General features: G+C 40.6%; 1 protein-coding gene across 8 annotated transcripts in view; it reads left to right on the top strand.

The window, feature by feature from the left end:
* kdm6ba (lysine (K)-specific demethylase 6B, a) overlaps positions 1-20,040 on the top strand; it is a 93,399-nt gene that overhangs the window by 62,238 nt on the left and 11,121 nt on the right. For 6 of the 8 annotated variants that reach the window (XM_079371389.1, XM_079371388.1, XM_079371385.1 and 3 more), the window contains 10 exons: positions 2,266-2,327; positions 14,552-14,636; positions 16,601-16,720; positions 17,403-17,526; positions 17,713-17,808; positions 17,960-18,245; positions 18,534-18,611; positions 18,832-18,999; positions 19,148-19,330; positions 19,493-20,038. In XM_079371389.1, coding sequence (XP_079227515.1) covers positions 17,408-17,526; positions 17,713-17,808; positions 17,960-18,245; positions 18,534-18,611; positions 18,832-18,999; positions 19,148-19,330; positions 19,493-20,038 — 1,476 coding nt within the window. In that variant the 5' untranslated portion in view covers positions 2,266-2,327; positions 14,552-14,636; positions 16,601-16,720; positions 17,403-17,407. Of the gene's footprint in view, positions 1-2,265; positions 2,328-5,950; positions 6,436-14,551; positions 14,637-16,600; positions 16,721-17,402; positions 17,527-17,712; positions 17,809-17,959; positions 18,246-18,533; positions 18,612-18,831; positions 19,000-19,147; positions 19,331-19,492; positions 20,039-20,040 lie in introns of those variants that run through there. The other 2 variants (XM_079371384.1, XM_079371391.1) reach the window with 2 other exon arrangements.

Here is a 20,040-nt window from a genome sequence, read left to right as displayed (position 1 = left end):
CACAATGCTACATTGCTAAGCATCGTAGCTTAGTGGATCTCTGCTTTACACTGCCCAGACCCCGAGTATTCTTCCTGCAGCAAGTCCGAGTGGGTTGATGTGAGAACGCAGCAGGATATTCTCTGGAAAATCCAGCTTGAGCCAATTGGAGGGGGAGTTATGTTCCTCTACTGTTACTGCTGCACGGTGCATAAAGTGTCTGCACGCGACCCCTACGATCTCTGTGCACTTAAACGGCTGCATTATGTTTACTGTTCGCTAGTATGTTTTTTTCTGCTCTATTGTTGATGTCATTCCGTTGGACTCAGCATTGCATTGATATAAAGGTAAATATTGTCATTATGGCGTCGTGTAGTGGATTCTGTTGCTTTGTCCGTAGCTTCAGAGTAGTTTTTTACATATCTTACCTCGGGAGACCCCTCAGCCCTCCTGTAATTATCTATATATAATCTGGAGTGCATTTGTGAAAACTGCTTTAGTTTTTCTCCTTATTCATTTGGGCCGGCTCAAGACCTGTATTCAATCCTCCTATTGTACTCCTTCCACCTCAGCCTTTCTCCTCCTCTGTTGCTCCACCCACTCTCCATAGTAGTAAGCCTTTATATAAACAGCACTTTGCACGTCATTCAATTTCTTGTTTACTCACTCGGCTTTTTTTCCATTTCTCTTTTATATTTTCTTATGTCGTATCTCTCTTTTGCTATACCATTTTAATTTACAACTGTAAAATCTTTACATTTTGTATTTTATTTTGTCCTCTCCCTAGCCATGGTCTCTATCTCTCTCACTGTCTCTATCATTATGAGAACCCTCCCTCCATTTTTTTCGATCAAGATAAAATGTCTATGTCAAAGCTTGTGACATTTATTCAAAGTATGATTAGATTAACCTAACATTAAATAGGTTGCCGTGCAACACACACTCACTCTTGTATGCCTATTTGTAAGTTGGCCTTACTCCACTAAATCCTCTCTCACTTACTCAAACACACATACACCATAACACACAGCAAGTCCACCCGTGGCCAGCTGTGGACCATAAGTGGTCTTCACCTTTTGACCTTGAGTTCAAAGGCTTCAGGCCTTAACCGCTAGGCTGCAAGATCTGTGAAGGCTGAGTCAGCTATCTCTGCCTTTATATTGAAACGCACACAAAGTGCACATACATACACATATGCTGCTTTAAGCTATTGCAGTGGTTCTGTGTGTAAAGGCTCTATAAAAGAAACATGTTTTATGTTGCAGCAACCGAAGGTAAAGAAAGGAAGGAAATAGAAAAATTACAAAGGAACGGTGAGAATGAAAGAGGTTATCAGCTTTCGTTAGTTTATGGGTCCCAAAACATAGATTACTTTTACATTATTGTCTTTGTTGTTCCAGGCCAACTTTTTTAAGTTATTAACAACAAGGTCACATATATGTTACAGAAGAGAGGTGGAAGAAAGAGAGGATACGATGAAGTGTTTTATATGTACAAGATTAATAGAAACATCTGTGGAAATAATTCTCCATAATTGTATGTTTTGTACATTTATGTGAAACCATGCTTGTTTCAGTGTTTGAGGACCCTATCAAGTGCTGTTTTCTGGCTTGTAGCAGAGATATGTGTGTGCGTGTGTTGTTCAAATGAGTGTGTTGGGGGTGAGGAGGTACAAAAGAGTGCCACCTGTTCTTAGTCATGTGGCCAAACGAATCACTGAACAGGCGGCACCTGAGAAACACACGCACGCACACGCACACACAGATGGCCACAGCAATGGTCCAGGCCCCGCTGTGCTGTTTGCACACTCACTGTTTCATAAGCAACACAGAACTACATTTAGCAACATCATGACCATAGAACAGCCTGCAAACAGCCTGCAAACGTCACACATATATGACGAATCCTGTGCATGAGTAAAAATAAGCACTGATAGTCTTGTGTAAACAGAACATTGAGATTTATTTTTTAACCCACGATTGACTGCTTGACTCAAGTTCCACGTGATTATCAAGAAGTTGTTTTGACAAATAATGCAAATATATTAGCTCATTCCCATTACAAACAGTAGAGGAACCATTTTAACCACAGTAGCGTATTATTGTATTTTGATAGATGCAAATTTGCAAATTGTTGACTTCAGTTCATGTTGAGGGTTGTGGTTTGATGTTTGAATGTCAAATGGGAGAGTGCAACCGTTTCATTTTAATGCCCCAGTTCTTTCTACTGATGTTGTTAACACTTGTTTGACCTCTAAAGCATATTAACCTTTGTTACTGGTTTCAGGAGGTGGGAGGTGTCACAATGACCTGCTGAAAAAGACAGACTACATTACCCATGATCAACAGGTAAGGCTGTCTTAAGCCTCTTGCTTTTTCTCTTTTGGTCTTTCTCTGTCATATGTTTATCAACGCATGTGCCCTACTATATACACTCTATACGAGCCTCCACCACTTTCTATTACATACCAATATTTAATTACAGGTCATATAAGGGCATTTTATTGTCTACTGCCCAAGCTCGCTCTAAAGTTCTATTATAAAGTGTGTAGGTATCACAGCGAGGGCAACAGGGTGAGATGTGTCAAACAAGCATGAGTAAGACAGTAGGAGTACAGCAGGGAGAGAGTACACTGCTGTTCATTTATACAATCGCTCATACACACAATGTTGCCTATTTTGAAAAACGTGTTTTTACTAATCCTAAAAAGGTTATGTGAGTTAAGACATCTGACTCAGATATCACCTACACTGTTTGCTCTTCTTAGATTTCATTATACAAGAATGAGTAAGTGATGACACTGATATCAGGCAACCGGTGTTAAACCGCTTGAGATCATACAGCTTCTGATATGCTCCCTAGTAATTGTATTACCATGATTTTTTATACTGTGAATATGTCCCATTATGTGTAGCATTAATTTAAAGCCAAAAACAGTCTTCATTGTCCACCGTTGCTTCGTTTTTCCTTTTGGATTTTTTGTAATTTTTTGACTCCTGGGGACCCATTAAAAAGCTTTTATATAAAGCATGAACACACATAAATCAATCTGCCAATTGTAAGAAATGGTTACAGGTTTGCCAGGTTTTGTACTGTTTCCTAAAAGCCTGCATCAAAATGACATTTACATCCCATACTGTGTGGCAGTGTTGGTAATGAAAAATGTTGTGTTTTTGCTTGGCACTGCATGGATAATAGACCAAAACCGACCAAAGTCATTAAAAAAAACAAAAAAAAACTGTTTACCTGTATCAGCATATAGCTCCATTGCCTATTCTCTACCAACCATGGACACCTGGAGAATTTTTGTGTTCATGGTTTTTCCTCATAGGAGGGAGGATATGTCATAATGTGTGTATTCCTTTAAGAGTATCCAAACTTTGTTTAGACAGAGTCAACTTTTTGTTCTTGTTTAACTTTGGTATAGTCCATTTATTTATCTGAACTGGGGTGCTTAGCTTATCATAGTGCTACAGTTGGGATTAGCTGGTTATTTAAGAAGCTAGAGGCTCTATGTAAGTAAGCTATGGCTCCCTATCGGCCACTCTCTCCTTGAATAAGGACTCTTATCAGGGCTGTAGCGCTTCATTCAACAACATGGCTGCTTTATGTTGGTGTGCAAAGCAAGGCTGTCTGTCTTGACTGCCAGTGTTGCTGTCTGGTCTCCTAACTGTGTTAGCATGTGTAAGTATGTGTTGAGGTGACTATTAGCCAGTCTGTCGGCCACTCACCAGTCTACCCAAATGCTGACTCATAAAATGCCACATGTGCACAGTCATAAACACACACTGTCCCACACACATCCTACATATCAGCGATGAGAGGTACCATCTGTACCAAGGACACAGTCTCCTATGACTGCAGAACAAATTCACTAACTAATATGCATACTTTTTCACAGAAATATTACACCCCTTTTCTGCTTTTTAAAACAGCCCCCATGGTGTCATTGAAACATCTAACAAGAATGAAGCGCCAGAGGAGGTTTGTGACCTTGCAAAAACCAGCTCTCTCGGAACACTCCATTTTGGTGTATGTCTCTTGAAATGAAATGAACCCCTTCCCCTTTTTGATCTAGGCTGGGGGTGAAGTCCATGGGTGGAGATACCAATAAATGTTCATTTATTGGTGTTTTATTACATCAGCTGACCTTTTTTTATAACTTCTAACCTTTTGCAAAGAGTCTTTGCACTAGACCCTTATTTCTGCATCTGCAAATGGGTTCATTTTCGTCAAGGATTCAAGGTTGTTTATTGTCAAATATTAAACATACAGCACAGATGAAATTGCAATCCCCCCATCCCCCAGTGCAAACCTGCAGTGCATAAAAAGAGCACTAAAAAAACTAGCAATAAAAAACAATACTATAAAACAAATAACTTAACTAAAGACATTTTGGACAACAAATAACGAACGACAGACAATCGACAGACAAGGGCACATTCTAGTTGTCATATTTATAGTCACCGTGAACTACTTTTAAAACTGCACATGTCCATGAGATTGCTTACATATCCTGAAAACCCCTAACAAATGAAAGAAAAATCTCTATACAAGCACACTGCATACCAGCATCATAAAGATCCCCACTGTGCTGTGTCCTTCCTCTCGCTGAACATAAAAAACATATTATTGTACATTCAATGACACTTGACAATAGACACTTAATTCAACCCCACTGGTATGGGGCACTTTGGCATTATTACAGAGTACAGGATAGTTACTTTGGCAAAGAAAAGGTTTAACAAATGTTTTCAGCCTTTAAATGAAGGTTTTTAGATTCCCTATTTATATCCCACATCATAGTAACTTGCTGTCTCTCATTACATATCATATACTGTAAATTGGGTAATTTAGTGTGGACAGTCATTTTAGCTGTTTAAGACAGGAAGAAGAAGAAATGTATCGGCCCAAAAATCCGGCATTATTAATTTGTGGCACATGCAACCTATTTTGTTGATGATAGACGGTATATTCTGTTCAGCTGAGTTTTGGTCAGACTTTTAGGAATCTAGAGCATAAATCTGTTGGTTAGACTGTCTGTCAATGTATCAAATATACACACAATCTATCATGGAGCAGTGAGTTCATATACCAGGTTGATCCAATCCAATTTGAGAGAAAAAAAAAAACAGACACCAATAAAGATTGATAAGCTCCTGAACAAGATCCTGAGTAAGAAAACACCTGGACCCAAGTGATCTTTACCTGAATCAATATACAAACCGCTTACTAGGCATTTAATATTAGCTCTTGTAAAGGATTTTTTTTTTTTTTACATTATAAACCAAAAGTTGTTCAAACAATGGCTTCACTGACCCATGACTAATTCCAACTGGTTTATTAATGGAATTAAGCCACAAATTACAGCTCAACACTTTATACAACTCACATGTTCAGAAAGTCTTACCTGAATAGATAAAATGACAATGAAAAATTAAACATTAGCAAACCTTTTAGCTTTGTTTATAATGGGTTTGTATACATTTTTTGTTAAACATTAAGTAGGCCTTTTGAATTATTTTTTCTACATTTATTAATACATTTTCCTAAAAGAAGATGAAGTTTGAGTCATGTAAACCAATAACCTATGTTCCTATTATCAAAAGCCTATTGTAATCACAGAGTTTGGGCTTTATAACCAAAACAAAGCTGTTATCTGTAGCACAAGTTTTAACAGTAACATAGGGCCTACATTTTATTTTAATCCACAGCCTTTGAGTGTTTCTATTCAAAGTTGATGGTCAAAGTGCAGCCTCACAGCCGTTATACTCCTTTATCAGTAAACAGACAGAGTTTATTGATATAACAGACCAAAACGGTCAACATGTAAGGACTCTAACTTCAGAAAATCCCTGTTGTGAGTTAAAAATGCTCAAATGAATACAGCTTTAAGAAGGGGGTGTGAGAAGTAGCCCCAGAATCGGACTCGATGCCTGTTTGCGCTGTCAGGGAATTCCGGGGCCAGTCAGTGACGTCATGTGTGCGTGCGCCTCTGTTTCGTTGTGCGTGTGGTTGAGTGAGCGTGGCTCTGTCCCTTTAAAACAGAGCTCAGCGCAATCCGATCCCCGCCTGCTCGTCTGAGTGAGTGAAGCAGAGGAGGAAAGGAGCTCGAAGCGGGGGGATACGGACACCAAAATGAGCTTTCGCCGCACTGCAAAGGCAGCCATCTAAAGAATAAAAGGAAGATACAGAGAAGAGCAACCCTATTCTGGGCTTCAGAGAGGCACTTCGTTGGGCAGCTCAGGTTTCGTGGTTTTTCGAGAGGAAGCGAAAGAGACTAACGAGGATTACCGAGCCGCTTTCAGCTCAGCCGGCAGGACGGGAATTTGTTTGCATTTTCGGAGCTCTAAACTCACGGATACAAAGACTGTAAATATACATGCAGTGCTTATCGCAGGATACAACATTCTTGTTGGAGTTCATTTTAAATAGAAAATCCCAACTCCATGAACGGTGAGTGGATGGCGCTTCTGTTTAAAGGTCCAGTCGTTTGTGTTCTTGAATGTAGCCTGGGTTAGGGGTCATAGCAGCATTATGTTATTTGGTGTGTTGGTGATTTGATCCTGAAAAAGGCCTTACCAAATGATTGTTTAGTCTTTTTTGGAAAAGAAATGAGTAAATGTGCCTATTGTTTTCAATGTAAGCTCAAACATGGCTAGACATTGTGGGGGTATTTTGCTGTTTTTTCCTCAACCACAGTTGAATCTTTGATCCCACGCGTGTTCCCTTCATTTGGGTGAATTCTGTTAAGCCTGCATCATATTAAAGGGTTACGGGACATCAGTTTAATGGGATTTTCAGTTTCACTTGGATCAGAAACAATTTAGGAAATTGACTTTGATCAATTTTGCATCTCAGTTTTATGTGGGAAGTGCTCCAAAGTTATACAACTCCAAAATGGTTTGTCCCTGGATATTTGTATTGTGTATTATTTGCAATCACGTTTTCTTGACGAATTCAGCCTGCGAAAGCTAATGATGCTGCGAAGTAGGCCAAGTCCTCCTAATACACACATTCATGAAATATTTTAAGATGACCGTTTATCGTCATATTGCCATGAGACACCCAAGGTCCTAGTTTTTTCACAGTTGTCTTGAAAACCACGATCTAGAAAAGTGAAGGAGAGCGAGTGGTGAACAAGGGAAGGAAAAATGCCTGTGTAAGGAGATCTCACGCCATTGTGCGCGTGTGTGTAAGAGAGGGGGGTGGGCAGGATCACTGAGGTCGGCAGCCGTGTAAAGTGAATGGATAGCTGCCACCCCCCATCACCCCCAGTCAATCCTTGCGCACACAAAGAGTCGGATTGAAAGGAAGTGATTTGCATCACCTCTCTGGGTTTGGGGGGAGGGGCGGTGTTTTGATGCTGACTTTTAGGTCTGGTTTTCAGGGGTAGCCTTGTTTTTTTAGAAAGAGACCGAACTGAAATTTAAACGCACATCTGGCTTTATCCTGAAACATGCTTTCATGTATCAGCTGGACTCGCTGATGCACAAGATGGTGTGCCCGCTTTTCTTACCGGTGCTTTTGTATCTGTTCTTCCTTAAAAGCACACGTGTAGACGGAAGGGGTAGTCTGCTATCTAATTTCAAGTAACATAGCCTGATCAATGTTTGGTTGCTTTTGTCTTCAGCGTCCACGGACAAATTATCTAGTACCAGTACGACCAATTTAGTCTGTAGAAATCGGCCAAGTTGTAATGAGAGTTTGTGACCGGCTGGGTGTCTTATTTGTGACTTTATTGCCCGCAATAAACCGCCGCACATCAGAAAGAGAGGAGTGTGCTGGCATGGGGTCGTGAAGAAAAACAAAAAAAAAAGTTCTAAAAGGTTCACTTCCGATTAATCAAGATTGATTGACGTGGAAACCAGCAGAGTGTTTTGTCTCTGCGTTTGATGTCGAGAGTTGTAAAAAGTTAAGCTCCAAATCGCTCCCCCCGCCCCCACACACACACACACACACACACACACAGTCATGGCCGACTGTGTGCTGCCTCAGCTTTTCCCCGCCTCCGTATGCCCCGTGATCTCAATGGGAGTGTGTAGGTGCGTGTATGTGTGAATGAACAATCACCGCCCATTTTACTATAACTGATGACGAACACGAAGGAACGTTGAAGTTATAGGCAACACACACGCGCCACGAGGGAGAGGGACAGGAAATAATGATGAGTAACACTTTCAGTAAGCAGAAGTGGTGTGTGGACAGTTACCTAATGCCAACCCATCCTACCTCCCCCACGTCTTGGGAGTAAAGATGACTTTATGAACAGAGGACAGACTTGATCTTTGTATGTAGAATACTTTTTAAAAACAAACTTGAAATAGTGATGATACTGCATAATTCTTGGCTGTGGGACTTTTCATCAGATTTCTGAGAATTGTCCTAACTTTCCGGTGTTTTACTGTTACAGTCTAGAGTGTGATGTGTTTTATCAAAAAGAAGGGGATAGTTATTGAATTTATTGGTTCAATTTGACAGGTGTTATCTATAAGCTAATTTACATCTATTGACCCCAGGCAGGAGATAGAGAACGTCTCTGTGAAGAATGTCATCATGAATTGTTTGTGTGACACCATGCCTACACACGAAACAAGAGAAGGAGGTACAGGACAGCATCCATGCTGCTGAGGGTTTTTACACACTTCTTTCTCATCAGGTCCAGTCTTAAGTACAGTGTTAAGTGGTTCAGCGTTTGAAAACGAGTTAAAGAGTGTTCTGTGGTTTAAGTCAGCAGAAGCATATATGAACAATAGAGAGAATTCTATGTTCATATAGCATGTAGTAGACTATTTATAGTGCAGGACTAAGAGATTCTTGGCGAAGAGCTGATTGATTGCAGTAACACTGTAACATTAACTGCCAGTTATCTGTTGCAGTGTGTCATGCACACTCTTGAGTTCACAAAGCTTTCCCAGAAAGCAAGACAGAGGTTTTAGAGTTTTGTTGGGGCCGAAGGGTTCAGAACTTTGTCAAATCAATGTGGGATTCCAACATGCAGGGTGAGACATGCTTGCTGGAGATCGGGGTGTTATTAAAATGTGGACTAGGCCCTAGATATGTTGAGCCCTATTAAGTCATACACAAAGAAGAGGACAGAGGAACAAGATGGGTAATATAACGGTGATCATGTTCGAGAGTATATTGTGATCAAAATTCAGTAATATTTATGGAAAAGGGGGGAAAAAAGGCACACGAGGGCAGACAGATTTTTTATTCTTTATTAATCATGAGGGAAATTCAAATATAATCAATATAAAAATCAAGTATAATAAAAAAAGGTTTTATATATGAAGGCCACACTTGTATCATTGACGAATGAGTATGAATTAAATCTTAGTCCTTAGTAGTCCACTTACTTCTACTGGACCAGTAGGACCCTGCTATGCTATTTGACAATGAGGCTTTAACCTTTATAACTGTACAGTCAAGACATGCACTGTTCTGTTTAAATAGGAAATAAACAAAAGTGTAAATCTTTACAGAAGTTCAGCAGCCAACTACTTAGTACTTTCAAGGAGCAGGTAAGCCAGGTGGATAAGTTCATCTCAGCTTTCAGTGTTCATGGAAATGGTTTCAGCAGAAACATAACAATAATGAGTAAAAGGAGAACATGATTTGTGGTTGAATCAATCTGTTGTGAACAGAGCGATGTTCAATGGTAACAGTGTCCCTGTGTCCCGTCTGCCTGTTCAGCTGAGTTAGTGACAAGGGGAAAGGTTTTCACTCTCCTCTCTATTTTCTGGCTCTTTGCCACTGATGATGATGAAAGAGTGAAAGTGAGGTGTGTGAGAACCTTTACACTACATGCCTGGCTCATACACTCACTCATTGGAAAGAATTTTCTTCCTGCCTTTTTGACCTCTTCTAGGACCTCTACATCCTGTGACTACTTTTGTCTACCTCAACTCCACTTGTAAAAAATGTGGGTATAAAAGATTATAAAAAAGAAAAGGTTAAAAATGTGCAACAAAGGAGCCTTAAAATGTTGTTGAAAAGAATTCCAGGACAAGTCATGTATCAAAAGTGAAGTTCTTCAGTATACCAGCAGCCTGTCAGCAACATGTTGACTTGGTTGCTGACTGGGCAGATTTTTGAACCGCACACCAAAAAAAGGTGTTAGTTAAAACTAAAAGGGTATATAGGTCCCTCTCGTTTACCGATGTCCTCTTGTCATCTTTGCTTTCTGTCTGATAAGTTTAGAAAAAAGAAAAGTTTTAATAGGCTTAAATTCTGTATGTGTACAAAGAGTACTACCATAAGCCTGTGTCAAAGTAGTGGGATAAACTACTGTTTGATTTCACCAACATCATATGCATATCCTGCCCTTAAAATGTATCCAATACATGTATAGAACTTACAAACATCAAATTCACACACAGACTGCTGACGAGACATAATATTGTGAGTCCAGAAAGGAAGGGGATGATGTGTGAGGTCAGCCTGCTGTGCGTCTCAGTAAACCTGATGTTCTTTCTCATAAAACCCGGTTCCTCATTGAGTCTTTATCTGCCCCTCTAGCTTATAATAATACATTTTATTTTGTAACGCAGCTTATGTTTCAAAGAAAATCTCAAAGTGCTCCAAGTACCATAACAACCACTGTTAGCTTATTTTAATAACTGAAAGTGATAACAACTCCACTGGATGAGAGTCTGAGTTAATGACCTTTATTTTATGATTAGTCCTGGTTGTTGAGAAAGATCTATATATTTATATATAAATGTATATAAAAGGAAGAACAGTGATCTTCTGTTTGCCCCAAAAGCATGATCTTTTGGGGCCTGTGGAGTTGCTGAGCTGTGGAAATCGAGAGTGGTGACGACAAAGCCACAGTCAGTTGTCGATGAAACGCCCACGGCTTCTCAGATACTCCAGTTTGTTGGAATTCAGTTTCTTGTTTCTTTTCTGTATGTTGATGCATCCAGACCAGCGCTTCTCTGTAAACACATCATTTTCTGTGAAAGTGAAGCAGGGAAAACCAGTAACTGGTGTTATTCAGCATACACCTAGGCCTACTCACTCATTCTGTCCTCAAGTTTGTCATACAATTTTGCCAGAAACTAAAAGGAGGGCAATACAGCTTTTTCACATGACACCAAGGAGAAGGCTTTTTAAGTCAGTTAACTGTCATGTTTTTGTTTACTCGACTTGCGTGAGTCATGAGTTTGGACACAAGTGCTTCTCACACATAAGAAGACTTTGTCTAAGTTGTTCTTTCAGGAGCCATGACTTAAGCCAACCAGGTTTTGAATTGCCCCTTGTGTCACACACAGTCATCCCATTCACTATCTTTTTAACTGTTAAACCGATTTAGAGGTACACAAAAACACACGTGAAGTTCATAACTTTTAGGCTGAACAGGAAACCTCAACCATATAACCCTCCCCAAGGCCTCTCTCTCCCTCTTTTCCACACATAGACTACACACCCTTCACAGAGGCCAACTTCCTGTGGCTGTGACAACAGCTTCCTCTCTCCCCCTCTCTGTTCCTCTAGTCTTTAACGTTGAACATGTGCCTGTGTACGTGAGTAAAAAATAAAGAGCACACTAACCTAGATGTGTGCTGTCAGTCGAAGGCATAGATGTACGTGTGGTGAACTCGGGAGACAACAGGGGGCTCATGTTCATCTACCAACCCCCTCCTACTGCTTGTCTTCATTTTGCCCCACAAAGAGAAGAGTCATGAAACACGGGACATGATGTAAAAACTGCCTATTGTGCCAATGGGTGGTATACACAGGTTTGCCTTGATGTTGAGAGTGGTGTGAGAGCTGTATCTCAGACGTGGGAAAGGAATATGTAGGCTGAATGTTTCTCATGAGCAATGGTCCTAATATCAATGCATTCATCTCTAGCCGTTATGTCAATAAACAGATTTTTTTAGAATTAAAAAAACAAAATGCTGTAAAAGACTTGTCTGAAATTGTAATTGATTGTTTGTTGCTGCCAGTCAGGACCTTTATGTTGCTTTTTCAAAATTTAAAGATAGGCCAAAACTTTTATAGGTCAAACCCTGAATGTACAGCAGATGTGAGGTAGTTTACATGATAAGCAAGGAGTACATTTAGTATGACAAATAAAAAAAATGATGTTGCTCCTGAGCAAAAATCACCTTTTAACTGTGGATGACTGGTTAAATATCATGTTCTAGCCCCTAAATCAAGAATTCTGTTTTTTAAATGGATGCTAGTGGGGCATAATCATCATCCACTGCAGATATTGAATGCTATTGTGTTTCAGTGCAGGAACAATGTTTGCCTGCTGTCCTCAGATGACCCCCCTCTATCCTCTCAATGTTTTTTTCTTTTTTTGTGAGGATGCATGTTCATGACGAAGTTAATCTGCATCACGGCATTTGCTGACGTTTGCACATGCGCACAAACAAATACACACAGTCACGTACACGACATGCACAACCACACCAGATAGCCAGGCATCAAAGCGGGTGGTGTAGCTGGCTGGCTATATCTCTGTTGGTTTGTGTATAAAAGAGAGAGGCTATCGCTATCTGGGACTGTTATGTAATGGCCAAATGGAGTAGGGAGATTGAGGGTGGAAAGAACAGGAGAGACAGATAGAGAAGGGGGGGGGAGACAAGACCATGCATGGCCTTTCCGTCATCCTTTGCCAGAAGCTCATTGCTGCCAATACTTTTGCTTACTCCGTTTGCTGTTATCTGCCACTTCTCCCAAGCTACTTCTGTTTATGTCTTATCAGGCGAGGCATACAGTGACTTTTGTAGGACACGACAAATATTCTTCAGCTGACCGCCATTACCCAATCATGCCAATTTTCCTTCGCTGTGTTTAAACTGTCTCTGTATTAAATCATCTTTTGGACTTTACAATAATAATTACAAATTATTCATTTGATCTTTAATTTTTATTGGAGCATTAAATAAAGTCTACCACTAATATCATTACTATTACGTTTGTCTGTTTTCTCTCATCATGACCTCTGTGTTTTTGTCTAAATGGGGACCAGGTTCAGTAAGCCTCCTTCTTTGTGCCTGGCTTAATACTTGAGTCTTTGATGTATGGGTCATGTTGGAGTTTTCATGTGGTTGTTGATTGTTGGCACAGATTTACTTAAGTTTCCTGCTTGGCGCTGCCTTCTAGCTTACAGCTTCTTTCTTTTTTTTACCGGAACGATAGCAGACTTTGGTAACTCTGACAGTGTGGGCGTTGACAGGAACAGCCCTGTGATGTCTGGTGTTGTTTGGGGGAATTCATGAGAACATAATTGTAAAGAGTGGGGGATTTTTGTTAAAATTTCTTATCTGTTTTGTATATTTAATAAACACATTAGCTGGGTAAATTCTTAACAAGGAGAAAATGGTGGCCCAAGTCCCGATACTGCTTTTGTTAAACCTTGATTTGAAGTACTCCACAGAAGATAGACACTACTGCTTCTTGTGGTAAAGTTGCGGTAAAACCAAAAGGCAGTTATTCTTATGCAGTGTAGCGTTTTAGACAAGTTTCATGTTATAGACGCTTAAACTAAGCTTCACATTGAAGTGATCATCAAATTAAATGAGCAATCATTTATAACTATAGAATATAAGGTTGGTAGTTTTATTCTTCTCTAGGCTTTTTAGTCCAACATGTATGCACACACTTTAAATCAACAAATTTGGCCCACCACGTGTTGAGGCAAACATGACATCACAAATTCCCGCTGTTGACAGATATGTGTTGGCTCAGGAACACGCCCCCGGTCAGCTGACTGTAAGTGGTGTCCCAGGCAGGTGGAGCTTTGGGCAAGTGGTTTGGGGTAAACCCTCTTCTAGCACACTGAGTCATTGTGGGGTTCCCCAAAAACTAAAATGTGCTAAGACATGCGCATCCTAGCTTGTTTTCTCTCTACACATGAAAAGCGGAACACTGACTCATACGTGTCATAACCACATTTCATCGCTTTGGTTCCATTTGATAGAACGTGAGCTGATATGTAATCCGAAACCAGATGCACACAGACAGAAGACAGAGTTACTTGCACTCGGCTGGTATTGTGTCTGTGAGAAACGTGATAGCCATTTCAGCAAATGCAATAGACTACATTTGGTCACAACAGACATAAACACACACACACCCTCTATAAAAGTAGTACTGTAATTACTACCTCGCCACTGTGTCCCTATTTGCACTCAACAGTAACAACTACGTTTGCTAGTTGTGAAACTCTTCTTCCAGTTCTTTTATCCAAAATCCACTGTGCTTTATTATGTTATCGTTTCCCCTACGCTACCTGCTCCCATGTTATAGTTGTTGGCTGACCCAGCTTCTGGTTAGAGCTCTCTTTTCTCTTTGTTGTTTTTGTGTTTACATGTCTCTTTCAAAATCAGTTTCACCAGCAAAGCCCTCCCTCCTCCTTCAGTCGTATCTGAAAGGTGTATGATTTCTTTTTAATTTTATTTATTTTTTGGGGGTTTGTTTTGAATTTGATATCTTTTATTAATCCCAGAGGGAAAATTCTGGGAGGAAAGTTTGCCCACAACTGTGTTTACCTGTGTGCCTCATGTTGTTTTTGTGCCACTTTGACATAAACCCTTCTGTTTTTGTCTTCCAGGGTTAAGGACACCACGGAGATGATTGGTTGCCAAAGCTGAGACGTGACACAACTTTGAATCAATAACTTGGTGCTACTCTGAAAGGTACACTGAATGTGTATCATTTTGTTATAAAGCATGCTTTGTGCTGTCCTGAAAGTTAACAGCCGCCTATCTTCACATAGCAGCACAGCCTGATGCATAATGATATGTGTAATGCAGATGGGGAGAAGAGATTCATAGGGTGTTGCGTGTGTCATTTTTTAGACATCGCCTCCACACATACTGACCTGCTAAATGAGTCGGTGAGCCTGGGCTTTAAATAGAGAGATTCAAAGTTGGTGGGCGAAAGAAAGGCAGAGAAGAGGAACTGGTGGGTGGACTGCGTATGGCTAGAGCTAATTTAAGAAAACTGGTCAGTGAGTGTTTTGTAGACCAAGAGAAATTAATCATAGCATGTGTGCACATGTCACTTACTTTGAAATATAAGTGATATGTCCCAAACAGTGTTCTAATCTTCTCATACAGAAAATGTGTAAGCTTTATGTTATGTCCTTTAAATTACAGATATTATATACACTAGTTCATGTGTAATTTGAATGAATTTAAACCAGGTTAGCGTTAGAGAGTGACATTAGCATTACAATTAGATTAGATTTTTCATTTTTGATAAATACAGCTTCCATGGGATATCCTATCGAGATATCCAAAATGAAGTCATTTAATGTGTTTATTTAATAGTGTTACATTTTCTTTAAAAGTATGCATTTATTAATACTTTTTAGCAATGCTTGAGCCTAAACAAGGGTTTTCTCATTCGTTGACTCAATCTGAAAAAAACTTGTAAACACAGATGTCAGTGTATCTTTACACCATATGTCCTTTTTTTTGTTAGTTTGTATTTGTCAGCATGGATGCTGAGCATGGTTCGCTCTGTCTGTTTAGCATTTTCCTGTCGACCACTTTCCTTTGTGTTGTCTCTGTGTACATGTATGCATGTCTGTCCTCTCCACAACCCCTCCATCCCTTCCTCTTCTCCATCTCCATCTTTTCTCTTTAATCAACCCTCTATCCTGTTAAGACCGTCTGTCACTGCTGGCCCCCCTTTCCCCTCCTTAACGCCTGCTGTAATGAGATTAAACATTGGCGTATCCACAAGGCATGGAATTGTACACACGCTTTGGACATATTCTCAAGAGCATTATAACACACATGAACACATGCACAAATGCTGACAAACACAGACAATCATCCACTAAAGAGACCACACTATTCTCTCTCATGTGCACAAAATCAGTACAATCATGACCCGATCATGCAGCTTGCACATTTGGCATTACTTCCAACACACACATAATTGGCATGCGACCAGGACCTCTCACTCTTAGTCTTTCCCTCTGTCTCTTGTTATCAGGAGGTCCTTGGAAAGGATTACAGTCACCCCAGGTCTGTCCTCATAGGGGAGCTCCCCATTGAGCCATCTGGGCCTCAGTTTATAATCCTGGTCTGTAACGACTGTCTTAGTAGTGCCTCCTACAGGCTGATTGACACTGCAGCCAGCTGCAAAGAAATATATTCATCACTATAAAGGCCTTAATCTATTTCAACATAAAAATGTGCTACCTAAGTATGATCAGAAGAAATTTCCATGGCGGGTTAGTTAAGAACAGTTTTTATACAGTTTGCCTCTCACAAAGCTGTCTCCCTTTTCCTTTGGTGTACTTAGTGTACTACACTATAAAGCAGACCATCCCCTGGGATTTGATGAAGACTAAGATTTACTTTATTGATTCCGCGCAAGGGGAAATTCTGTTTTTTCACTCTGAGTACAAAACACTCGAAATACAGACGGGATCATATTGACATGCACTAATGGAGAGGTGTCAGATTAAGAGAGCTCCTTGCTCAATGGCACCTCGATAGTGCTCAGGAAGTGAACTGACACCTCTCCAACTCACAACCCTCCAGTTCCCAACCCAAGTCGCTCCTGCTGTCCCCATGACTTTTTAGTGTCACTCTTTCACTGTGTTTTGCACATTCTGAAAATGTCTCTCTCTTCTTCTATGCAGTAAGTGGGCTTTGGCCTTTCGGTGCTAGAGCCAGAGAATCGGACAATACTGATTTTCTTAGTGTTGGAGTGAGGCCCTCTCTGTGTTGCAGTGGAGGGCTTCACAGACACAGCTAGTCTGGTGAGTGTGAACTTAAACGATAGACATTGTGATGTAAATGATGCTCTGCTCGTGGTGCTATTGTGTTACCTTTAAAACTGTTGACACCCGTATTTTAAATAAATGTTGGAGTACCTGTGGAGATAATAAGTAATGCATTAATCATTCAAATTAATACAGTTTAATTTACTGTCAGGAATTGTTTTGATTCCTCTGTGGACAAAGCAGTACATGCGTTAGCTTAACAGTTGAATGGATCACTCTCTGTCAATCTTTGATGGTAAAATATAATTACAGGCTGTTTCGGGAGGGTGAGCTTAATCATCTTGTTTGAAACACACTTCACAGCAGAGTTTACTGACATAATAGCCACATATATTTTATTAGTTATGTTTAATGTCTGGTTTGCTTTTGAAGGTCATAAGACTCATTTTAATGAAGTCAGTTTCATGAACAGCTGAAAACTCTTAACTTTTAAAATATACCGTTAAAAGATTATGGTATTTTGTAGCATGCACAAATGGACTGGTTAAATATTGTATTATGGGAGTTATATTATTAAGAGTTTCGTGTAATTGTAAGATTTTTTAAATGTATTCATTTTTGAATTTTAAGATGTAACTGTATTATTGTCTCATTCAACTTGATTTTTGGTAATTTAGCGTGTTGTTTAACTCTAAAATAATGCTACTATTATCCACAGGCTGGATGCATCACGCAGTAGAGCAGTTTGTCGGGCGTGGCACACGGGATTCCTTCCCTTTGGACGGACTCAACCGGGGACCATGGGCTCCCGTGGGCGGCCGCGCCTGGCAACCACCTGCCAGGTCTGCATCCAAGACAACACATTCACATAAATTTAGACAAACCTCTTTGTTTACCCTGAGAGATCTAGTATAAGCTATTACTTTTGCTAGACTTTTGAATTCTGTTTTTAGATTTCTTGAAGAAAAAAAAAAAGCTAAAAGACGCACCCTGACTGTGTAGTATATACTGTCTTTCTTTTTCATAAGGTGTTCGCCTGGAATGAACCAACACCAGCTCCTTTCCCATCTACCTCCTGGTCCTATGGGTGGACTGAATCATCCAAGTAAATTTTTTACTAATGGGTAAGAGACTAAAAAAATCATAAAGGAGAGTGCTAAATGTAAATTACAAAAGATGGCATACTCATAATAACATGTCCAGGAAAGCCTTTTGTGTCACACAGATATTTTTTTGTAACCATGTTTGACTGTTTATACCCTTGTGGCTATGCAGGCCCATGCGAGGAACTGAGAAGCTTGAGCTCCCACAGCCAATGTTACCAGGCACGCATAGGGAGCAATCGAGACCTCATCCTCATCACCTTCAGCCTCCCCCTCCCCACAGAGCATGGGAGCAACTGGGTCCGCTGTACGATTCTCACCCTTCTCCTCAAGGGCATTCTGTTATGCCCATTCACAATGAGCCCTCACTTCGACTTCATAATGGAGGCTATGCAGGAAGTGGGGGACATCCCCACAACGGCCACCATCAACCCAGCAGACCAAACCATCTGCAGAAGGTGAGATACAATGCCATAGGTGAATTTGTATCTGATTTATTCAGCATAGCATTTTTTTTCTAAATTATGAACATTTGGCAGATTGCCTAGTGGTTAAGAGGCCCCAAGTATGGAGACATAAGCCCTCAAGCATGCCCAGTTTCAAGTCTGACCTGTGGCTACTTAACTGCATGTCATTCCCCACTTTCTCTATGATTTCCCACTCTATTTTTCCTTAAAAGCGTAGAGAAAAACCCCAACAATACAAAAAGATCAATGTGCATTTGTTGTTCTTACTGTCTGTTTTAGTTTGGGGGTCCTCAGGAGCAGCATGTTCCCCGGGGGCCACCATTGCTTGGAAATGACATGTGGGCTCAGGTGCACCAGGTAGGAGTGCTCTAATTTGCTATTCTTGTTTCATCATCCTTGTACACAAAAAGCTGTCTTTGTTCGGAATTGTATTTCTGGCACAAGCAGACTCATTTGCAGATCCACTGAGCTGTGGCTGATTTTAGCAAAGGAATTGTCTTTGGATTTTAGGATTATAAGATTGACCTTACAATTGACTTTGGTTGTCTTCATCGACTACATTTTCTTTTCACAACAGAGGGGGTATCCAGGAAAGATGCTCGGAGGTCAACTGAAAAGACCAGGTCCTCCATTGGGAGAGCAGTCTGTTATACAACATACTCCTCCATCATCACTACACCTGTCATCTCGCCAAGCTACAGAGGACTGCCCCAGCCCCAGCAAGAGGAAGAGGAATTCCGATCAGGTAATTAAAGCCATTAAACATAACTTAGTTTTAGAGTAACAGTGACATACCAGCTCAAGTCCATTAAGTGGCCTTTAACTACTACTACATCATTCATTTGCTTGTCATTCCTGCTGTAAAATATTGTCATGTGTAACGTTTTCTGCAGGTATCACATCCTGGGCTCCAGTGTTTCCCTGGCCCTGGCAACACTTTTTTATCTCCCCAACTGTCATCAGTCCATCACAACTCTGCAAAAAATGCCTTCTGGAACCCTCTTCACAAGAGCAGCAACACTCCCTGGCAGCACCAGACTTCAGACCACAAGAACCAGGAGTTCCAGGTCAGAACCGTAAGAAAATATCTCTTTTTTTTTTTTAGTGACATAGTACTTGGAACTAGGGGTAAAATTTTATGTATGTATTTATGTGTGTTTATGTATTTTATGTTTTTGTCGTTTTCCTTATTATTATTATTGTGTGTTATAATTTGTTTATTCTTTATTAATTCATAGGAAACAAGCAAACTTGGAATGAGCAGCTACACTTCGAAGTCCTCTCCCTCTTCTTCAAGCCCTTCAAACCTCTCTCCTCCATCAAACTCCTCTCCTGGAAACTTCAACCAAGGGTGTGCTCCTCAACTCCAGAAAGACACATTCCAACCTCAGGCTGTAATCCAGCAGTCCCCTAATTCTTCGTACCCCAGTCCAAGCACCAAACTAGGGCTAGTTCCAATGTGTCAGGCCATGGAGCCTACTAGACATCACAACCAGAGAGGCCCTTTCATTGGGGGCAAAGGTGGCAGCCAAGCTACCTCTCAAACAGCGTCTCCCCCAAAAAGGGAAAACAGAGGTCAACACCTAAATGCCCATGTGCCACCAGCAAACCATTCTGCAACTAGCAACAACAGCAGCAGTGTGCCTTATAGCCTCTTCCAGCCTCACCCAGGGCTGGGGCTCCAGGGTCCTCCTCCTGCCAGCAACACCTCAGTACCTCAGCAACAGAAAAGTGTGTCTCATGAGGCCTGGAGATATCAGAGAAGGCCCAGCAGTCAATCCCTGGT

This window comes from Symphodus melops, assembly GCF_947650265.1.
Source record: "Symphodus melops genome assembly, chromosome: 20".
NCBI classification, from domain to species: Eukaryota; Metazoa; Chordata; class Actinopteri; order Labriformes; family Labridae; genus Symphodus; species Symphodus melops.
This window is presented reverse-complemented; position numbering and strand designations above follow the sequence as displayed.